This window comes from Macrobrachium rosenbergii, chromosome 3, assembly GCF_040412425.1.
Source record: "Macrobrachium rosenbergii isolate ZJJX-2024 chromosome 3, ASM4041242v1, whole genome shotgun sequence".
Lineage (NCBI taxonomy): Eukaryota > Metazoa > Arthropoda > Malacostraca > Decapoda > Palaemonidae > Macrobrachium > Macrobrachium rosenbergii.
The window spans coordinates 3,212,638-3,235,000 of record NC_089743.1 but is presented as its reverse complement, the minus strand read 5'-3'; the positions used below and the strand labels follow the sequence as shown (position 1 = coordinate 3,235,000).

The window sequence follows — 22,363 nt, the reverse complement described above, 5'->3', positions numbered from 1 at the left end:
TAATATGAAAGGGCTGACTGAGCAGCAAGCAAGCACATACAATGTGCAATAAAAACTAGACAATGCATAGCAAATAGTTGAATCTGAAAGGGCTACAGCCCTGAAATAGTTCGACACACTAATAACTTTACTTCAGACTGGTTAAACAATTTTTGGTGGTTGATGCAACTGGACTGAAAGGGGGAACCATCTAGTAGCCCTAGACTGCTTAATCAGAAGACTCTTGTATGTGGCAGGATGGCAGTTAAACATCTAAGGCTATTTTGGTTCACAAGGCAGAGGCAGACTGCTCAAAGAGCCAGATAACAGGATTCTGGAAGAGAATTCCAGGTTAGCATTCAACTCAAATGCCCTTCTCTCACATGGATTTACTTATGCACAATGGAAGAATTGATCAATTTGATTTGATTAGCACATGGTAACACTATGGTGGGAATGCTCTAATTATTATCACTGAACTAATTTAATTTGAGTTTGGGACAAGTTATGAGGGCCAAATGTGCTTGCTAGGTTGATTGAACAAAGGGGATTTGTTTAGGAGAATGAAAAGTTGGAATTACTGAAAATGGAGAGAAATTCACGGGAAGAGAAAGAGAACTGGCAGTAAATTGCAACTTTAAGACGTACCTTATTGCATCTGTGTGGAGCTCACTTGCAAAAGATGAATTTCGGCCGAAGAAGTCTCGAGATCTTTGCCAGTGTGAAGAGAGAGGGAGACCGCACCGCCTTGATGCAGGAGAGCTTGTGGCTCTTCGGGTTCCTTCAAGGTCTGGCTACGTCATTCCCAGGAGTTGATGAGTGTACCGACCTTGGGAAAGGCCAGAGGTGCTGTCAGGAGCAGGATCAGAGGTAGCCCTAGTAACTACGGGAAGGCTCCCTACTTTGGCTGCAGCGACAACCTTTGTAAAGGTAGACCCAGTGTCTGCATCCTGGCCGGACAGTTCCTGGTCGACAAGAGAAGGTGTAGCATTAAGGTCTGCCAGAGGTTCATCCTTGGCAGATGAAGGTGATTGAGAAGAAGAAACGTCAGGGGTCAGAGGCTCACAATTGGCGATGATCAATTCGGTGATGTTTGGGGGATCTCCCGTAGGAGGATCCGTGACATGGTTTGGATCTGGCACTGGCACTAACTTGGGGCCAAGCACAGAGGTTAAGGTTAGTAGAGGTGCTACATCCAAGATAGACAGGGCTTGGCACTGCTCAGGGCTTCCAAGTGGCACTGGCAGAGAATTGGAGTCAGGTGTGGCTGACAAGGGCCCTGGGGGTGCAAAACCCCTCAGTGCACCTGAGGTAGTGTGAGACAGAGATTCCTGTCTTAGGTGGAGGGCAGAGCCTCTTGAAACGATTCTGGATGTGGTGTCCACTGCATTTTGCTTGCTAGGGCACCTCGCCCAATTCGCGGAGTGCCCTGTTACATTACAGGCCTTGCAGCAGTACCTGGCAATTTCCCTTTGCGGTGAGAGAGGAAACTTTTGGAGGCCATCCTTTTGTGAGGATCGAGGATTGGGCCTGGAGTTGCACAGAGAGTGCCCCTTCCATTGGACACTTTGGTGAGTGGAAGGTTGGGCTGACAGTGGCATGCCTGTCACAGTGGCGGTGTCCCAGTCAGGTGGTTTTGGAGTTAAGGCCTCCCTGGTGGAGGTAGCTAGGCAACAGAGTGGCATTGGGGAAGGACATGCCCAGAGGAGGTCTCGTCCCAACAGGAACTCCACTCCGTGCCTGATTTTAATCGCCCCAAGGTGGTGAGGTTGCGTGCCCCAAGGGGTGGTCACCTCAAGTTCGACTGTGGGAATGGTCTTGGTTTGCTCCTCTATCCAAGCCATCGTCCACCTGGTCTTTTCGTCAACGGTGGCACTGGCTGGCACTCGGTCCAAGTCAATCAGGCTAATATCTAAGCCAGTGTCTACCATAACTGGCATGTTCATTGGTAAGCTAGAGCCATCCACGGATGCCACTGAGATGGACTGAGTCCAGACCCACTCAGGGTGAGACATATTTGCCAGCACGGCAGCAGAGGACGTGGTACTAATCAGGTTGACATACTTAATAGAGGGGATATGCTTTGGGCAACCATGATATCTGGCAGTATAGTGCACAAGAGTTCCACAGTCGCAGCAGGGTCCCTTTGAATGGGCTGATTTCCCTATGGTGACTGTCAGTGGAAAAAATGAGTGGACGCAGAGGGAGAGGAGTTTTGGTTGTTGGTAGTAGGCTGCCTAATGTTGCCCAACTTGTAGCGACAATCAGATTCAGTGTGCCCCATCCTCTTACAGTGGGTGCAAGTAGGCTTGTTAGGCAGTCCACTCTTTGAGTGAGTCGAGCCTGAGAGGTACCTGGGTGGCACTATGCGTCAGTGAGATGTGTTGTGAGACTGGTTGTAAGTTTCCCAGGAATCGACCATATGGCGGGCTTCCATAAATGTGGTGGGCTGCTTATCACTGAGACACACAGCAAGGGGCCCAGGCACACATTGGAAAAGACCCTCCAGCATGGTCCAATTGAATAAGTCCTTGAAGGTACTGCACGACAGGGAGTCAAACCAGTGGGTACCAGACTGGGTCTTGTGACAGGCCCATTCCTTTCAGGACCAGTTGACTTCCTTGGCAAGACCTCGGAACTGCTGCCTCCAATTTTCCGGAGTTATTTCGTAGGCTTTTGTAATGACCCTACGAACTTCGAGCATGTCACCTCTTTGACTCTTCTCCAGTGAGCTGAGGGCTGCCTTAGCTTTTCCTTCCATGTTCTTGGCAAGCACCAAGGCCCTCTCTATCTCAATGGTGTTGTAATTTTCAAAGAGCGCCTCTATTTCCTCCAACCATGCTTCTGACTCTTCCTCAATCCACTTGGGGACTAGGGAATTAATGCTTGAGATCGGACCATTAGGTGCCACAGGTGTGGTGTTGGAGGCTTGTTGGATCTCCAGCTCGAGCTCCTTTTCTTTGAGAGCTAGCTCACTCTTCTTGAGAGCTTGAGAGCTTTCCTTGAGGGCTAATTCCTGCTGTCTTCTCTGTTCTTCTCTTGCATCTTCCAGCGGCCTCTGTTCTACTTCATACCTCCTCTTTTCTTCTTCATACCGCCTCTGTTCGACTTCATAATTCCACCGTTCCAGTCTTTCTTCCTTTTTTTGCTTGGCCAAGTCATCCAGCTGTTCCTTGACCCACTTGGTGAGTTCTGGTCCCATGAGACCTGCCTCCTTCCCCAGATCCATGAAGGCTCTGTAATTATCTGTCGCCATGGTTTGGGTAGGTAAGGGCATCTAATCAGGTTGAGTGGATGTACTTGGGCAGTGAGGAAGTGTCCCTCAGATTTGAGTGAAACTTCAGTGGTGTGGCACCCTTTCAATAAGGTGGCACTGTGGTTGAGTGTGCTGTGCAAAGGTCACACTGATGGAGTGATCCTGAATGAATAATGATCCTTATGGGCAGATGCGCTGGTAAAAGTGGAAGTGATCCTGAAGCAGCAAAAGTCCTTATGGGTGGATACACTGTCGCTGGCACTCTGTATCTCAGGTACAGGTGTTGTGGCTTATATATGAGGACTATGTTTTAGTTGCGCTAGAGTGCCAGTGTGTTCTGGGGAACAGCATTAAGAGGCAGCGCAACCAAATCGCACTGAAGGAAATGGCACTTTGCCCAAGGCAGAATGTGAGTAATGAGCAAAAGGGAAAGTGAAAAGGTAAGCACTTCAGTAACTTAAGTGGTTGGCAGTGCCTCAGATTAGCGACACTGTGGAAAGGGAAACCCTTGGGCTTGCGCTCATGGGTGGCTAGTCCTAGTGGTTGCTCCTGACATGAGGAAAGGAAGCCTTCTTCTTGACATGAGGAAAGGAAGGGTTTGAGGTTTGCACTTAATGTGCGATTTGGTGCTTGCGGTATACGCAATTCTTGGATAATGGAAACCCACTCGTGCACGACAGTTGATAACTGTTATTAAATGGTTGTACATATGCTCTGTGAAACGCATGAGAGTTCACTCCAGTGGCTGAAGCACTTAATGTGAAAACAGATATGGGAGACAATTCAATGAACACGGGCGTGTATGTACATTCTCGCACTGTGTGTGAATGAGTGAAAGGAAGGATTGATGGGGATCTAAAAAGATCAAAGTTTTGGGTAAAAAGTAAAAAAAAAATATTTTATTTGGCTTTATGAATTAGTGGGTTTATTTTCCGACACTCATTTATTAATTTTATTACTCTCCTTGTTATGATGTACGAACATTAGAGTTCTCTCTCTCTCTCTCTCTCTCTCTCTCTCTCTCTCTCTCTCTTTCTCTCTCTCTCTCTCTCTGAGAGCATATTTGTATGGGAACGTATTCATTGCGTGATTTAATTTACTCTAATTTCTTCTTATGATAAATTATGTTATGAAAAATTATGCTAAGTTACATTTTTTTTGTCTAACATGTACTTTTGGTATTTACATAATTTAATACCTAGCTCCCGTCATGACAAGTTATATGGTGGAAAGGGTTTTCAAATTACTATCAAGATTCGTTAGGTTTTATGTTACGGGGGAAAAGAAATGGAATTTCGTTTGGCGAGTGAATGATGAGAAATGGAACTGGGTGCACGGGAGACAAACAGCTGATAGCTGGCTACTGGAGACGTTGACCAAGTGATACAGCAATCGATGGTGATTTAAAATTTAAGAAAAGGAACACTCAACTTTTTTGACCGAATTATTGGTGCTGAGATGCAGAATCGAATTATTTAACTTGAAACATCAATAATGAGTTTACTTTACTTAAAACATTAAATGTAAATTTGAACTGGATATGACAGTCTTTGAGTTGTGGGAGTGAGATGCTGGTACGTGCATTTGCCGAGCTGCTAGAGCACCAAGTTGTTAAGAGGTTGTCACACATATTTTAACAACATGAATTTTCGTGTTGTTAAAAAGGGGGGAACTGTCTAGTGCCCCTGTACTGCTTAATCAGATGACTCTTGCACGTGGCAGGATGGCAGTTAAATGTCTAAGGCTATTTTGGTTCACAAGGCAGGGGCAGACTGCTCGAAGAGCCAGATATCAGGATTCTGGAAGAGAATTCCAGGTTAACATTCAACTCAAATGACTTTCTCTCACATGAAATTACTTATGCATGATGGAGGAATTGATCAATTTGATTTGATTAGCACATGTAACACTATGGTTGGAATACTCTAATTTTTATCACTGAACTAATTTAATCTGAGCATGGGACAAGTCATGAGGGCCAAATGTGCTTGCTAGGTTGATTGAACAAAGGGGCTTTGTTTAGGAGAATGAAAAGTAGGAAATACTGAAAATGGAGAGAAATTCATGAGAAGAGAAAGGAACTGGCAGTAAATTGCATCTGTGCATGGAGCTCGCTTGCAAAGACGAATTTCGGCTGCAGAAGTCTCAAGATCTTTGCCAGTGTGAAAAGAAATGGAGACCGCACCGCCTTGATGCTTTTGCGGCCTGTGACAGAGTGCGTGTGTGCATGCAGGGTGCGCGGTGTCTCAAGCGTGAGGCACGAAGACAACGATCAATCTGGAAGAAGCAATTAACAGCCAGCGCACAGTTCAAAAAGCTATAGGCCTTATAGCTAAGTCTCTTAAGGGTCAGCATAGCAGCCCACTTACGGTCCTGACTGGTCTTTTTGTCCCTAACGGCTTTCTACCCCCCAAAAATCGTACGATGCTGGGGCTAAGAGGTCGGTATGATTTCCCCAAAATCAAGTGATATAGGGGAAGGCCTACATAAGTTCACCCCCGCCCTTAGTGGCAGCCATTAAATTTGATTTCCTAGCTAACGGACTGAAGGGACGAATGTTATAAATATGTGAATATATATATATATATATATATATATATATATATATATATATATATATATATATATATAAATATATATATATATATATATAGATATAGATATCTGTATATATATATATATATATATATATATATATATATATATATAAAGTATATGTATATATACACACATATATATATATATATAGTATATACATATATAATATATATATATATATATATATATATATATATATATATATATATATATATATATATATATATATATATAATATATATACATGTATATATATATATATATATATATATATATATATATATTTATATATATATAAATAATATAAATAATATATATATATATATATATATATATATATATATATTATATATATGTGTGTGTGTGTGTGTGTGTGTGTTAAATGGTCGTATCCCCAGGTCAAATAGGGTCATTTTTTATTGCTGTACCTGTTTTAAGAACAGGATCAACATCTTACTTTCCTAAGATGTCTCTTGTAGCAGTGGCTCATCCCTGGGTCAGCAAATTCCTTCTCCCTCGATGACTTCTCTCACTGAACCTATCTTTACACAAAGGCCAACTGGAATTAAAAAATGAGAAACAAAACTAGACTTTATTTGCAAGTTTAACGAAAGTGATTCAGTAAAAGCTACGATCATGAAATGCAGTGAATTCCACCTCCTACAAATGGAAAACATCACTAGAGGAAATTGTAATTCACAAACATTCAGGTTATCATTCTAAACCAGCTAATACTAGTGACTAACACCCTGGTCACCAAACAAAGTAATAAGGTCATAATTATTCTAGACCACAATAAGTGTCATATAGTTTGTAAAAGAATAACACCACTTCCAAATATATTCATCCTCACAAGACGAACCCAGAATTCCTGTTGGAAGAAACTTATCATATATTAAAACCTGAAATGGTGTTAAAAGACATTCCTATTCAAAACAGAAAAATGCACAATGGAAACAGAATGGGAAAATGCATAATGGAGACATAGCGGAATTTCACACACATACGCATGCACACCATCATTTCTTCCGGAAATGTGACGACCCCGGGTCAATGTTCGATCATGCTGTCTCCATGGACTTAAATCATGATCAAATAGCTCTCTTTATCCAACTGTGCAAACCTCCAACGTCGACACAAATGCACCTGCAGCGGAAGTGCCACTGCCAGGCCAGCACATAGTTCTTCAAAGTCGTCCAAGACTCATTATATATATATATATATATATATATATATATATATATATATATATATATATATATATATATATATATATATATATATATACATTATATATATATATATATATATATATATATATATATATATATATGTACATATATCTATATATACATTATATATATATATATATATATATATATATATATATATATATATATATATATATATATATATATATATATATATATATATATATATATATATATATATATATATATATATATATATATATATATATATATATATATCTATATATACATTATATATATATATATATATATATATATATATATATATATATATATATATATATATATATATATATATATATATATATATATATATATATATATATATATATATATATATATATATATATATATATATAATATATATTACAAATAGTTAAGGTTAGTACCATACGATTTACTTGGTGAGATGGCCTCATGAATTACAATGATCTCTCAAGACGTCATGTGTTGATTACGTGGACATTTTTTTCTATTTACTAGTTTCTCATTTTATCTCTTGCTCTGTGTCTTTCTCATTCTTCATGTTTTCCACTTACCACTTTCTCACTTTTTATATCATTAACTCCTTTCCAGACTATCCCTCGGTTCTCATTACAACGTTTGTTTCCTTTGGAGGACAGCATTCTACATTCATTTACCTTACACTCAATACTTTATCATTTTACCTCATTTATGCCCAAATGAAACGGTGCTGCTATTGCTTTAGAGTCCATGAACTTTTACCAAAAAAAACTCAGCCACGTAATTCCTCTGCAGCAGAATCTAACAAAAATTTCTTCTAACTTAACGGGAGAGTGTACGAACTTATGTTTCGATGGAGAGAGAGAGAGAGAGAGAGAGAGAGAGAGAGAGAGAGAGAGAGAGAGAGAGAGAGAGAGAGATTATTAAAAAAATTTAAAAAAAAAACGCACAAAGAATTTCACATTAATTGAATAACTTCTGCAGAAGGGCAAATTTGAAGTCAATAAAACCCAGGTACCGAAATCTACCTAGCTTTGAAAGGGATGAATTTATATTCTAAATACACTTTATAAAAAGACAAAACACACCTGGAAAAGAAGAATGCTCACAAGAGTTCTATCAGCCACAGCAGAAAATATCACCGCTGACTGAAAATTCGGTTAAACCTACGGAAGTGGAACGCACAGTTTCCAACTTCCTTATTTTATCCTTCGCCCTCGCACGTAAATACTACGGCAGATACCAGCTCCACCAACAAAGAACTACAAGCTCCCCGAAGATCCCTCTCCCAGAATGGATCCTTTGGCAAAGTTACTGAACCACAGCGCGATTTATTTATCTCCGGAGAAAGATATCTGGTTATTTCTTCTTTACTGAAAATTCTTCGATTGCTATCGTATTAAAAAAGGAAGTCATCATTATACTGTCAACAAGGTTTCAATGCAATAATTATCCCTTTACATCACAGCTGGTAGTGGTATAAATCTTACTATAAGGATATTTTATTATACCTCCGAAAAAATGTCATTTATAGCATCTCTTTCCCCGCAGAGAAAGCTTATCAAAAATTTAGGATTAAATCACGAGTAACATTACGGATATTATCACGGAGTGCCTTTTAATGGCAATACGGCACAGGACTTGCACATGATGACTCTGATGAGTGCAATGTAAAGCGATATAATATCCCAAAACAATAAAAAGAGTGCAAGAGTGAGATGTTCACAGTGAGCGAGATAGCCCAACTTCCCTCGATTTCAGTGGCAAAACAGCTAAGCGTGTAAAATTTTAAGCAGCCATTTTGCAACTGCCAAAACGTAACTTTCTCTCAGAAGAGATCACTCTTAACTTCAAGTAATTAGCTCATATTATTATTTCATTACGGAAATAGTGTAAACCCTTCTATAACAAAGACAATTTAGTTTCTACAAAATCTCCCACATCCGCACTGCCGGGAAGCTACTTTTGAGTTCTTTTTCCTTACTGAAGGTGGGACATCTTTTTATTTTCTAAAACCCAGGAATCAATAACCTAGGTTCTGTTGCTTAAAAAAAATGTCATAATGCAACCCTCTCTATCAATGAAATATTCTCATTTGCATAAAATAAATATTTACAGATAATGATTAGTCAGTGGCTTGTTTAGCATCCAACTTAGCATATAAAATGTCTTCTTGCTGTAATTCAACAGCAAGAAACGCATACAACGGATCATCAAAAGAAAATGATCAAGGTGAAACCATACTGTTCGGCCGAAACTTCCAGGCTGTGAACTTATAAATTAAGATTTTGAGAGGATTACACAGGATAATCTGCCAGCTGACCCTGGGTAGAAGAAAGTTAAGTTTCTGTCTGATTTACACATTTCTGGATCATGGAAAAATATATACATGGTATCAGACTGAGATGATGAAAGTTCTTTTGATACTTTTACCTAACTGGAGTTATACTTGCTTGTTGTTTGTGTGACCTCTGTATTATGTACAGCACATTATACACACACAAAAACATATACATACATGCATACATACAAACAAGCACATACGCACACACACACACACACACACACACACACACACACACACACACACACATATATATATATATATATATATATATATATATATATATATATATATATATATTACAGCTATTGCTCTTTGAAAAAGTTTCTTCAGATGTTATCTTTCTGTTGTCAGCTCATGTGATGATGACGCATGGCGTTTCAGATTTTTCATATATGATTTTTAGCAACAAAGAGTACAACTTATGGGCCTACAAATCATAAGCCTTCGGCTGGTTGGAAACAGCTGCAGGAATACTACCACTTTCTTTTCTGCATACTACGGGACTTAACTAAAGACAAATTAAATGTAGAAGAATGGAAAGGCCGTGAGTGCTTGTGGGAAATGAGAGGTTATCCTGCGTGTGTAAGGTATGTCTGGATTGGGAAAAGGTTTCTAAAGATAATCGTTCCTTTATATCTGGGTAAAGCGGTACAAACAATATTAAGAATTATAAGGGCGTAATATCAAATGGTGCAGTATACCACTGAAAATGCATCGAAGGATTTGGAAAGTGAGAACAGAGAACGATATCCAGGTGGAAAGTGTATAATTTGACAGTGAGGTTTTGGAGAGGCCAAGGACTTTTGCTGGGTTCAGTGAGACCGTGCTTCAAAATATAATCAACCTTCTTTGCTACAAGAGCATTCTTAAAACGATTCAACCTATAAAGAGATTGTTTTACAGGTGTTTCATTATCTACATCAACATCATGTTCAAGGACAGATGTCTGTCCCGGAACATCTGAAAACAATTCCTTATAATTAAATACCAATTTTTTCAAAGACTTTTTTTCTACGCAACTTAGGCTAAATGAGAAATCATATTAGCAAAATTTTTTTTAAAAACCTTATTATCAGAAAGCCATTCAATTCCATCAAAACAATTATCATCAGCATTTTCACCCTCTGGAAAACAAAATCCCTCAGTATTATCAAAACTTAGGGCATCCCCAATGGTCGCCACGGGAATGACTTTCTCCCGTTCCCTATATGCCCTCAACATATTTATATGACAGGGCTGAAAAGGTTTCCTTCTTTCAGGTGTTTCTACTAAATAATTAACCTCGCTAACCTTCTTCAAAAATTTTCACGGACCTGAAAAAAAAATCTTTTAATGGATTTCCTGGAATAGGTAACAAAACCAATGCCTTATCGCCTACCGCAAAGTCACGTGCTTTAGCCCTTCTGTCAAAAAAGAACTTCATTCTTTTTTGACTACACAATAGATTTTCACCTGCAAATTTCCACGCCTTGGTCAGCACCTAAATTAGACACAATCTAATAAATTAAACTCAGGGATGTCTCCCTCCCAGGACTCTCTAACCACATCAAGAGGTCCAAGTACACAATGACCAAATACGAGGCTAAAAGGTGAAAAACCTAAATACTGACTTGGTACAGAACAAAAAGGGAACAACAAATAAGGTAATTCCATATCCCATTCGGACCCATTTACCAAACACTACTTCTTTAGCATAGATTTCAGGGTTTGATGAAATCTTTCTAGAGCGCCCTTACTTTCCGGATGATACGGAGAATTATTACATGTTTAATATTTAACTATGCCATTTTACCTCTGAAATACCTACTGATAAAATTAGAACCACAATCGGATTGGATTATTTTTGGCATCCCAAACCTGGTGAAAAAAGTCAATTAGTACATCAATAATTCTAACACTTTTTATCGTCTGTAGTAGTATTGCCTCAGGATATCGAGACATCTTATCCATTAGAGTTTGGATAAATTCGTTCCCACTACGAGTCTTCGGTAATGGCCCAACAACATCAATAGTAACCTCTTTAAAAGGTTCAGAGACAACAGGAATAGGACATAGAGGTGCTTTTGGCACTGGCTGGCTTGGCTTTCCGACCTTCTGACAGACATCACAACTATTTACAAATTTCTTTACATCTGCCTTCAACTTTGGCCAGTAATAATTCATAAGCAACTTACCAGTAGTCGTATGCCAAAATGACCAGCCAAGCCATTCTCATGGGCTAAAGTCATTAGTTCATTCCTGTAAATGAAAGGAACCATTATCTGCTTTACAACTTCACAATCATCATTATTACCATCCATAGGTCTACTTACCCTATATAAAATATTCCTGACTATCTTAAATTTGGGAACAGTCAAATCAGATACTTCACCTGATTCTATAGGAAGATCCCGAAAATCTTTTTTCTGAGCCTTAATAAGCACATCAAGGTCCAATTAGGTTTATCCTTCGATATATTAATATATCTCCTATTACTACTCTATCACTTCTATCTAAACTACATCAATTGTTGACTCTGCAGTGTCAACAATTCTAGGCCCAGAACGAGTAACTACAGCTATTTCATTCTCAGGATTTATCAATATTGGGAGAATCTTATTCTCAAGGGCAACATCATTCCCTAAAACAACTTCTACATCCTTCACAGGAAATTTTTCAACAATGGCCAATTTTAAATTCCCTGAAAAGGAAGGACATGTTCAATAAAAATTCACAATAGGATATGACCTAATCATATCAGGAAAACCACTCAACAATACGAATTGCCTCCTGAAGAATCAGAGATTGAGCGGTGCCAGTGTCACGCAAAATTCACACTCTCCTTTCCTCACCTGAACTATTTGACGTGACACTACAAGTATTTCTGAGAGGGCTCTCAGGATTTATGATCACCTAGTCACTGGTTCGTGGTTTTTGTTGGAACCTACTCTCTCTTTTTCCTTTCTACACTCATTACCGGTTTCCTTTAGCCTTCTGACACTTCTTAAATGCAAAACACATACTTTTGATGTGCCCCTTCTTATTGCAAGAGAAGCTCGTCATTACCTTCAACTTAAAAGGGTTAATAAAATTTGACACCCTGTTACCACCGTTAGGAGAAAACCGAGAATTATAATAGTTATCACTACTATTTTGCACCTTATTATTGCTGTTATTATTATTATTATGATTATTACTCCTGCCTACTCTCACCCAACCAAATTTCTCATTTCCAGATACCTCCCTTAACACATTCTTGTGGGATAAACAATACTCATCACTAGCAATGGCTACCTCTTGCAAAGTATCAAACTTCAACTCTTTGAGGTGCACTTTCAACTTATCAGGCACACACCTCTAAACTCCTCCACCAACATTAATTCTTTTAATTTGTCAAAATCCATGATTTCCTTCGACTTAAGCCAGTCACCAGCGTACTGCTCCTTACACTTGGTGAATTCTACAATGGTCTGACCCCTATTTTTCTGTAAATTCCTGAAGTGCTGCCTGTATGCTTCGGGAACAAGTTCATGAACCTCTAAAACTATGGCCTTCACAGTCATAATTGGCAGACAACTCCTCGTCTAATGTGACACAAACCTTTTGTACCCTACCCAACAATTCGTGGCTATCCTTTCAAAGGACACAAAGAATTCAGCCACATTATTTTCCTGGAAATTAGGGACACACTTAAGAGCCTCAACCAAATTACTACCAGGCACTACTGCCCTATTCTGGGAAGGGGAAGAGAGAACCCATATTCCTTAGGGTTTGCAAGGCAAGCTCACGCTGTCTCTCTTTTTCTCTGTCCTCCTTTGCAGATCAATTTCCATCTGTTTCAACCTTGTCTGTCTTACCAACACTTCTACAGTTACCACAGACAAGACCTCTTCTGACTGCTTATCCTCCTGTTTACCTTTAGTTTTTATCTCTTTCACCTGTTCATATACTTCTATTAATAACAACCATTTCCTAACTGAAACCAGGTATTCAATATACAAAAAATTGCTTATCACCTCTAAATCCTACTTATTTAGCTCTGCAAGCCTGTCTTGCCACCCCTCTCTACTAAGACGTTCCATTACATCAAAAGTGGCCATAATGACAATGCACAAAAGCTACAGGCAAAAATTACACGCAATAACTATACACAATAACAAATTGCCCTCCAAAAATTAGAGGAGGTGAAAATATGCTGCCTGACAAAAACCCCAAGAATCAATCTTGCACACTCAAGTGAATACTAAGGATCAAAATATCCTGTCACGGTTGCCACTTGTAATGGTCTGCTTCAACCAACACACACTCAGTACTGTCAATAATAGATTCAATATTCACTAAAACAGCGACGAAGTCCACATTGGGTGGAATCTTGCAACTACCACAATGTGGGTAAACAAACACTGACAAAAAAAACACTCAATATTTAATACATAATCATCAGACAGACAGATAATTCTAAGCCAGCTGTCCAGGTGAGCTAGCCTATGGCAATTGATGTTTTCCTATGTTATTTTACCTGCTGAACAAGAATTTAAAATAATATTTTGTTGGTCGGCTATAACTAAAATGTAATTGACCCTTGAAAACTGCACGTCTGTACCAGTGGGTCGCACACACCTCAAGGGTAAATTACAGTTTAGCAGCAGCCGACCCACAAAATATTACCTTAAACTCTTGTAAAGCAAGTAAAATAACATAGAAAAGCGTCAATTGCCATAGTCTAGCTCCACTGCACACTATTTGAAGCTTTCGTAAACGGGAAACAAAACATCACCATTTCCGCTTTCAACTTGGGTGGCCTCTATAGGTTGCCGTGGCAGAACGGCGCTGCGCACCTTATCTGCATTTTTAAAGATTCCTGGTAAGCTCGTACGTTCTGGCAATAGGTAATTACTTTAAATTCTTGTTCAGGAAGTAAAATACCTCAGGAAAACATCAACTGCCAGTCTCTTGCAGGTCTCGCTAAGTGCAGAAAACTGGCAGATGCTGACTGGTGAACCGAAAGCTAGTGCATGCATGTTAAGGCTTAGAACCAGTGTTACTAGTAATGAATGAAAAGTGTCTTTGGAACGGCTCCCGCTATCCATTTATTCGCCCTTCTTTTGACGCTTGGTTTGTGTTCCAAATGACATACATAACAGGGAATACAACAATACGGTACCCAAACCTTTTCCCAAGTTATTTACCCCACCGAAAACCCCGAATTCCCAACGGGTCCTCCTTACTGTTAGCTATTCTCGAAAGGGTTTTACCACACCAATTCTAAGATAATTTACAGCTTAATTACAGCCAAGCAAAAAAATATTACTTTAAATTCTTGTTCAGCAGGAAAAGTTCTATAGCAAAACGTCAACTGCCATAGCCTAGCTCACCGCAGACAGCCGGCTTAGATCTACCGACAGACATAACACCTGAACCTCATAAATACATAAATTAAATAAACAACAAATACCCTCAATTAACAAAACCAAAACACACATATGCTATTATGGAAAGCAGGCAACACTCTCATACTGGAAAGGAGGCCCGGAAAGTAAGAAAGGAACGAAAAGAAGCAGATTACTCTAAAAATATACACTAATTTAATTATACTAATAAGGACTTTAATATGACGTCGTGATCTCCATAATTGCAATACCAAGCTCTACATCTGAAGCTATTTCAGGTTGGCTGGAATAATAAGGCACAAACAGGTAGCAGTAATGCCCACAATACCATGATCATATCAAGAAGATGACCTCTCCATGAAAAACGAGTACCTTACCAGATTGTAATGAGGTCCCTCTGACAGATACGGAGCCAGAGATTATGATAAAATGATGAGAAAATCCTTCAGATGGTGGAAAGGATAGCTCAACGCAGCCAGCTGCAAAGGCCAAGGGCAGGATATCCAAAAATATATAATAATGGAGCAGGGCAGCAACAGATCAACCAGACACTTCGAGGTGATGGCTGAGAAAACAGACTGGCTTCTTACTGTGAGGAAGCACGGGAGGAATCCTAGTCAGCGGGCGGGGCATAAACAACGTCCAACAAAAAATGAGAAACAGAACGGTAATAACAAGATATTAATCGAAGAGCCGGTGAGGAGGAAACTGGGGACCTTACAAATTACTGCCAAAACGAATAAATATTAAAATTACAAATAATACAATACTAAGTTATGAAAATTAAGAGCAAAACGGGCAACATACTGACAAGAGGGAATGAGCAAGCTAAAATTGTCGGCTTTCGACTGACCTCGGAAAATTTAAAAAAAAAAAAAAAAATATTTTGGGAAGATAATTAAGAACCCAAAAGGGTCTTGCCGACCACGTTTCATCAACATCACAATAAAACTGGAAAAAGGAGACTACCACTATGATTATCACAATACCACCAATAAGTTAATCTACTAGTCACAGTTACTTGAGCTGTGCATTTTATACTTTAAGCCATATACATCTCTTTACCTCTTTATTTCCTCAGCAAGCATCGAATCCGAAAGTGGACCTCGAATCCACGCGTGTCAGGCTAAGTAGAGTTGCCGTTACCCTCAATGTCAAGAAGTAGGTAATGCAATGAATAATCTGTTTTTATATCTCATATATATATATATATATATATATATATATATATATATATATATATATATATATATATATATATATATATATATATATGTGTGTGTGTGTGTGTGTGTATTGCTATAAGAAACAACTACTGGACGATGGGCCTATTTCAGTTCTAGGAAAAGTACCTAGATTCAACAAACACATCATAGTAAAAGTTTAAATAAGCTCATTCAATTCATATGAACGTGGCCCACGGGGTTACGGAAACTTCTCAGTCTTACTGGTAGAGCTAAGTTTTTCCTTTGATATCCCATTAGGTTCCGGTGCATTCATTAGTAAGAGTTTCCGAAAATGGGACGTAATGATGTAGAGAGGGGTTCCTTGCTTAATATTAAAAGCAAAAATAATAACAATACATTTCGATGCAAGAAAACAGTAATAACATTTCGTTATCTAATTATTATATCTCACACTGTCATCTGGAATGTCCTAAGGCAATTTTTTTTATAACATTACAAACTCCCTACAAAATTTCCTTATGGATTGATTTCATAACAATAGGTCTATAGATGTGTAAACGAAGCCATTAATCTTTGTAAACGTTTGAATCTTTTGTGCAAGCTTCACATAACACCGTTAAGCTTTTGTAGTATATTTTTATCTTGTTAAAAGCTTTTGTGGTGGAAGAAGCAACGTAAAAATAAAGGTTGAAGAATATCTAGACTAGAAAGGTAGGCGGCTGACGCCACGGTTGAGGCATAACCCGATTAAACCCATGGGGCTAAAAACCTTCTGAATTAATTTTTTCATACAGTTTTTGTCACCAGATTCATAAAGTACGCAATCAAAATTTTAGCAACATGACTACCGACGTTGGTGTAGCTTGAGCAACATCCATTGTCAACTGCATTTCGGGCCTTAATATGCACAACCTGCACAAATCTATGGTTAACGGCGACATCTTGTAACGCAGGTGACAAAGCCTGCTGTGAGATCAGTAAATTCTGTGTCCGCGTTCCACTACATAACAGTTCATCTTCGGTGACGTTCCTCTGTTCTTTGGAAAGTAGGATACATTTTGATCCTCTGATAGCAGAATTAAAGAAACAAAAATGAATGAACGTTTTTCGATAAGCTATTCAAACTTAAGAAAACTAAATGCTAATATAAGGTTAAATTACTGCTGTCATATGTGTGTTTTAAATGCAACCGCTATTATCAATCACCCATATGTCTGTGAGTCAACTTGTCAAACGACCCATCTAGACTGAAAAGCAAAATATGAATTACATCAGCTTATCCCTCCCTTTTCTTTCTTTCTCTCAAGTATGGGATAAAGAGAGCAAATTCTACGAATACGTGACTAATAAGAAAGTAATACTTGGATTTGCCTCTTCAAAGTAAAAGTAAGAGGGAACAAAAGACGTGAAGTCAACGATGTATTCGGGTATGAATAAAAAATATACTACAGCAGATTGGGGAGTCTCCTTAGGTTGTGGGACTAGAAGAATGTAAACAAGAGTGAATGAATTTTCACTTCCATAAATACCGAAGTGCCGGAATATTTATCATTTGAACAGAGGACGGGGAAAGAAAATGCACGAGACGAGGAAGCACTTGGAGAACACAGACTACCTCCGCAAACGGACAAAGGAATTTATTAATGCTTATAGTCCAGGGAGTTTTTATGAACACTTGCTGTTAAATGTTCCGCCAAAGTACGATGTTACTATAGACTAGCAAAATACTCTGAATAAAAGGGCAAATAAAACAGGAAAACTGACAAAGTTATCGAAAATGTAGACTGTCAAGCTAAGCACTGGGCCTTTCTGTCAGTCATCAAGACAATGAGAAGAGGGAGTTGGAGTAGTTGTGCAGCAGCGAGATAATATCAAGTAAATGAAGTGCAAGGGGCAAAAGGTGGAACTGGGAGAAAACCCTACAGTTGCCTTGACAGTTTGAGGAGTTGGACGACAAGACAGACGAAAGGAAGCGGAAATGGGTTTAAAGTAAAAGGCTAAAAACTGGACGCAGCTAATCTAATCAATTCCTTCCGCCACCCACATAATTTCATTAACAGTCATTAACAATTTTTTGACGAAAATTGACACAAAATTTCTATATAAGCACCAATATGGATCTCAAAATCTAATCAACAACTGATGTGTCCAGAGAGGAAACCATACACTTTACTGATATCCCTCGGCACCTAACGATTTACCGTACAGAAAGATAACCGTGAGTACAAACAAACACAAGTTCAGTTATTTTTCGTTGCCATGGAAACACACAAAAACCTCCGGATTGCCAGTCCTTTATTTCTTAGGAACCGGATATACACAGCATTCGTAAAACAATAAAACTAACATTCACAGATAAAAGCACTTTACTGTAATTTATGAGGAAAGCCACTGAATTCAGCTTGGAAAAACAAAACAAGCCAATGAATGTAGGTTTATAAAATGACACCTCTGTATACAGGTGTATGAAACGAATCTTCGAACAAACCTTTACACAATTGCTGAAGCGGTTTTCATGAAGAGACAAATGCAAGTTTTGCTGAACAAAGAACTAAAGACAATCTTTATAACATACATGTTTAGTTAAAGTTTTTATAAAAAAAATACATGGATCATTGAATTGCGAGCATTCTTTAAACAACCTAACCGTAAATTTGGCAAGCTTTTTACAAATTGCAACATATCTATTCATTAATTACTCCAACGGTACCCCACAAAATCTAAACGGTGAGAATAAACGACAAACACTAAAAAAATAAATCCCATTCATCGAGCACGCACCCCATCAATGCCACATGTTACAATACAAAACGAACGCTCGTCAAATATTTCTCGAAACCTCGATACAAAACGAAGCCACTTCGTCACTATTAGAGTCACATCGGAGACAAAACTTACCTCGGTCTATTTGTCATCAAAGACAGATAAAGGAGAAAAAGAAAGACGCTCAATATCTCGTCCGGATGGCAAGGTCGTTCGGGTCACAACTCTGGTAACTGGGCTGGGAATTGTTGCGTCCTGTGTGACGCGGCTTGATATGAAATCGACGAAAGAACAGTACAATGCTGCTCAGTTGCCTTATCGTTCTGGCTGTGTGTTACCACAGCAGTAATACGGCCTGTGTGTGTGTGTGTGTGTGTGTGTGTGTGTGTGTGTGTGTGTGTGTATGTATATATATATATATATATATATATATATATATATATGTGTGTATATATATATATATATATATATATATATATATATATATATATATATATATATATATATATAAATGAAACAGAATGAGCACATATATATATATATATATATATATATAATATATAATATATATATAAATGAAACAGAATGACACTTACTCAATAGTGCAAAGGTAAAGAGAAGACAGGTTACACTGCCGTGAAACGTTCTCGCCAACGATAAACCGATAAGACTATAGAAGACTATAGACTATTATTTTCAGCTGATTATTTAATGATCCAGATTCGTTTTTAAGGGTGTTAATAAGAAACTCTAAATAACTGGATACAGAATTTGTTTTTAATGGCTTATTATACAGACAAGTCGAAGGCGTTGCTATGAGGTCACGGCTTGATGATATTCATGGTCTCCTCAAGGAGACAACTATGGATGAATGAATGCCTCTGAACTTCCGCCCTCTCTTTTACCCAAGCAAAACGAATAGCACGTTCGTGTCATATATATATATATATATATATATATATATATATATATATATATATATATATATATATATATATATATATATATATATATATATATATATATATATATATATATATATATATATATGTATATATGGGAGCCGGACAGAATCCCGAATACCATAATCCCGACAGCCACAAGCCCGACAGCCAGAATCCCGAAAGGCCAATATACCGACAAGCTCAAAATCCCGACAGTCAAAATCCCAACAGAAAACATACATTTTGTTTTTTAAAATAATTTTGTTGAGGAAACAAATTAATGATAGTATTAAATATATAATTAAAATATAGTTTAACACTTAAATGAAGGGCCAGATGTAAATCTATAATTAAAAAAGTTTAAGAGTTTATTTTAAAAATCATTAAAAGAATGACAAAATTTATTAAAGAGAATAAATTGTGTGCTATTCCACGAAGATAATTTAAAACATTTTGATGTTCACGTTCACTCATCCAGCATAACTGAAACGCTTTGAGCAATTTCAACCTAACCTGGTGTACATGACTTACTATCTGGAAAAGAATACTGTGGGGTACGACGTCACTAGCACCACAGGGCACCATAGTTGGTAGGGGTGGGAAGGGCTTCCCTGAAATGGAGCTGGTTTTGTCCGTAGACTTAGTAACTAAATGAACTCGTGAATTTATCATACCTCATTTCGGTATACATATGACTTACTATCTGGAAAAAGAATACTATGGGGGTAAGACATCACTGGCACCAAAGGGGGTGGGGGGGGGGTGGGAAGGGGTGACATGTAAAAATAACTGACCCAGGCCCATATATATATATATATATATATATATATATATATATATATATATATATATATATATATATATATATATATATATATGTGTATACATGTGTGTGTGTGTGTATTTTAATCACATCAGGGTTTTCTTAGATTTACCAAAAATAAGCTACAAATGTCATGTAATATCCAATTCGCTCCATCTCGGAAATAATACGGAAGGAGAATAATAACTAATAGGTGGTCCTTCACCCAGCGGATACAATCCACCTACAGCAACGACTGTCGACCTCAGCGAAGAATGGTAGAGCACTCGCCACTGAACCCGGAGGTCGATGCTAACGGTGGGTTGAATCCGCCAAGTGGCGAACCCAGGGTCTAGGGAATCACTTATCAGTTATAATTCACCCTCCGTATTACTTACGAGACAGAGCATATTGGATATTAAAGACAGAGTTAAATTGTTTGATATTAAACGACATTTGTATATTATATATATATATTGTTGTTTATATATATATATATATATATATATATATATATATATATATATATATATATATATATATATATATATATATATATATATATATATATATATATATATATAATATATAGCAAATATACTGTATATATTTAACTTTCTTTAAGATAAATATAATACATAAGAGACATGCTGCCTTGCTGAAATTTAAAAAGTGCCCTGGAATTTTCTTAATATTTAAATGCCGCTCAGGGTTTTCGAACATAACTGGATTTTCTTTTCATTAGTTGCGAAATTCGGAAATACTTGTATCTTAGTTTTTCTAAGGCTTCTTAACCTTGGAGGAAAGGGTCTTTGTTAATAAAAAAAAAAAGGGGGAAATCTTTCATTTATCTAGACGTTATATCATATCGTTGAAGACAATTTCACTTCAAGCCTTTTTTTCCAATTAAACCAGCGACTACTTTCCTGAGACCACTAATTCCACGAGGAAAATACTTTTAGTCGCACATCTAGTTCTATTCACTCTGTTTTCTGAACTGAATGGTCTCTCGGCTGAAACGCTCCCATTTCATTTAAATCATTTTAAAAGCTCCTTAAGAACGAATCAATGACGTACCAACAACAATAACAGATATATTGCAAGGCAAATGACACAAGGGCTCATCACAGACACCATTTGCTTTTAGTTATTAAAACAGTTATTGAATGTTAAAGTTTATAAAATTAACCAGATGGAAAAGTTAATCAAAACTAACGGGTGAAAAGGTTAATTGCAGAAGTTGCCTGCAAATTAATTGCCTCAATCAAAAGAGAGAAAATTAACTGCGAAAAGACACCGTCGACGATTGTGAATCGCTCTCGCAAGTTACCAATTACGCAGACTTCGTATCAAGGCCAATGTCCAAAACAATTCGTAAATATAACGAGAGAGAGAGAGAGAGAGAGAGAGAGAGAGAGAGAGAGAGAGAGAGAGAGAGAGAGAGAGAGAGAGACGTTAAATTGGTGTGTGTGTGTGTATATGTGTATGTATATGTATATATATATATATATATATATATATATATATATATATATATATATATATATACATATATAGACATACACACACACACATATATTTCACTTCCTTCTGCCCCTGTTCACTGGTAAAATATTTTACGGTGAACAGGGGCACAGAAGGAAACAAATATATATATATCAAATAGTGTTTTATAGCCTTCTTATATTCATATTACACTGTGGTATTACAGTAAAAGACATTATATATATATATACATATACATATATATATATAAAATATATATATATATATATATATATATATATATATATATACATACATACATACGCATACAAATATATATATATATATATATATATATATATATATATATATATATATATATATATATATATATACAT

General features: G+C 37.4%; 2 protein-coding genes across 3 annotated transcripts in view; one reads left to right on the top strand and one right to left on the bottom strand.

Annotated features, from left to right (window-relative positions):
• The window catches only part of LOC136852011 (uncharacterized), a 1,117,150-nt gene that overhangs the window by 478,879 nt on the left and 615,908 nt on the right, over nucleotides 1-22,363 (top strand). The gene's annotated exons all lie outside the window — the stretch shown is intronic.
• On the bottom strand, nucleotides 2,582-3,235 carry LOC136828788 (IgA receptor-like). Its single transcript, XM_067087016.1, has one exon. The coding sequence runs from the start codon at nucleotides 3,233-3,235 to the stop codon at nucleotides 2,582-2,584; it is 654 nt and encodes a 217-aa protein (XP_066943117.1).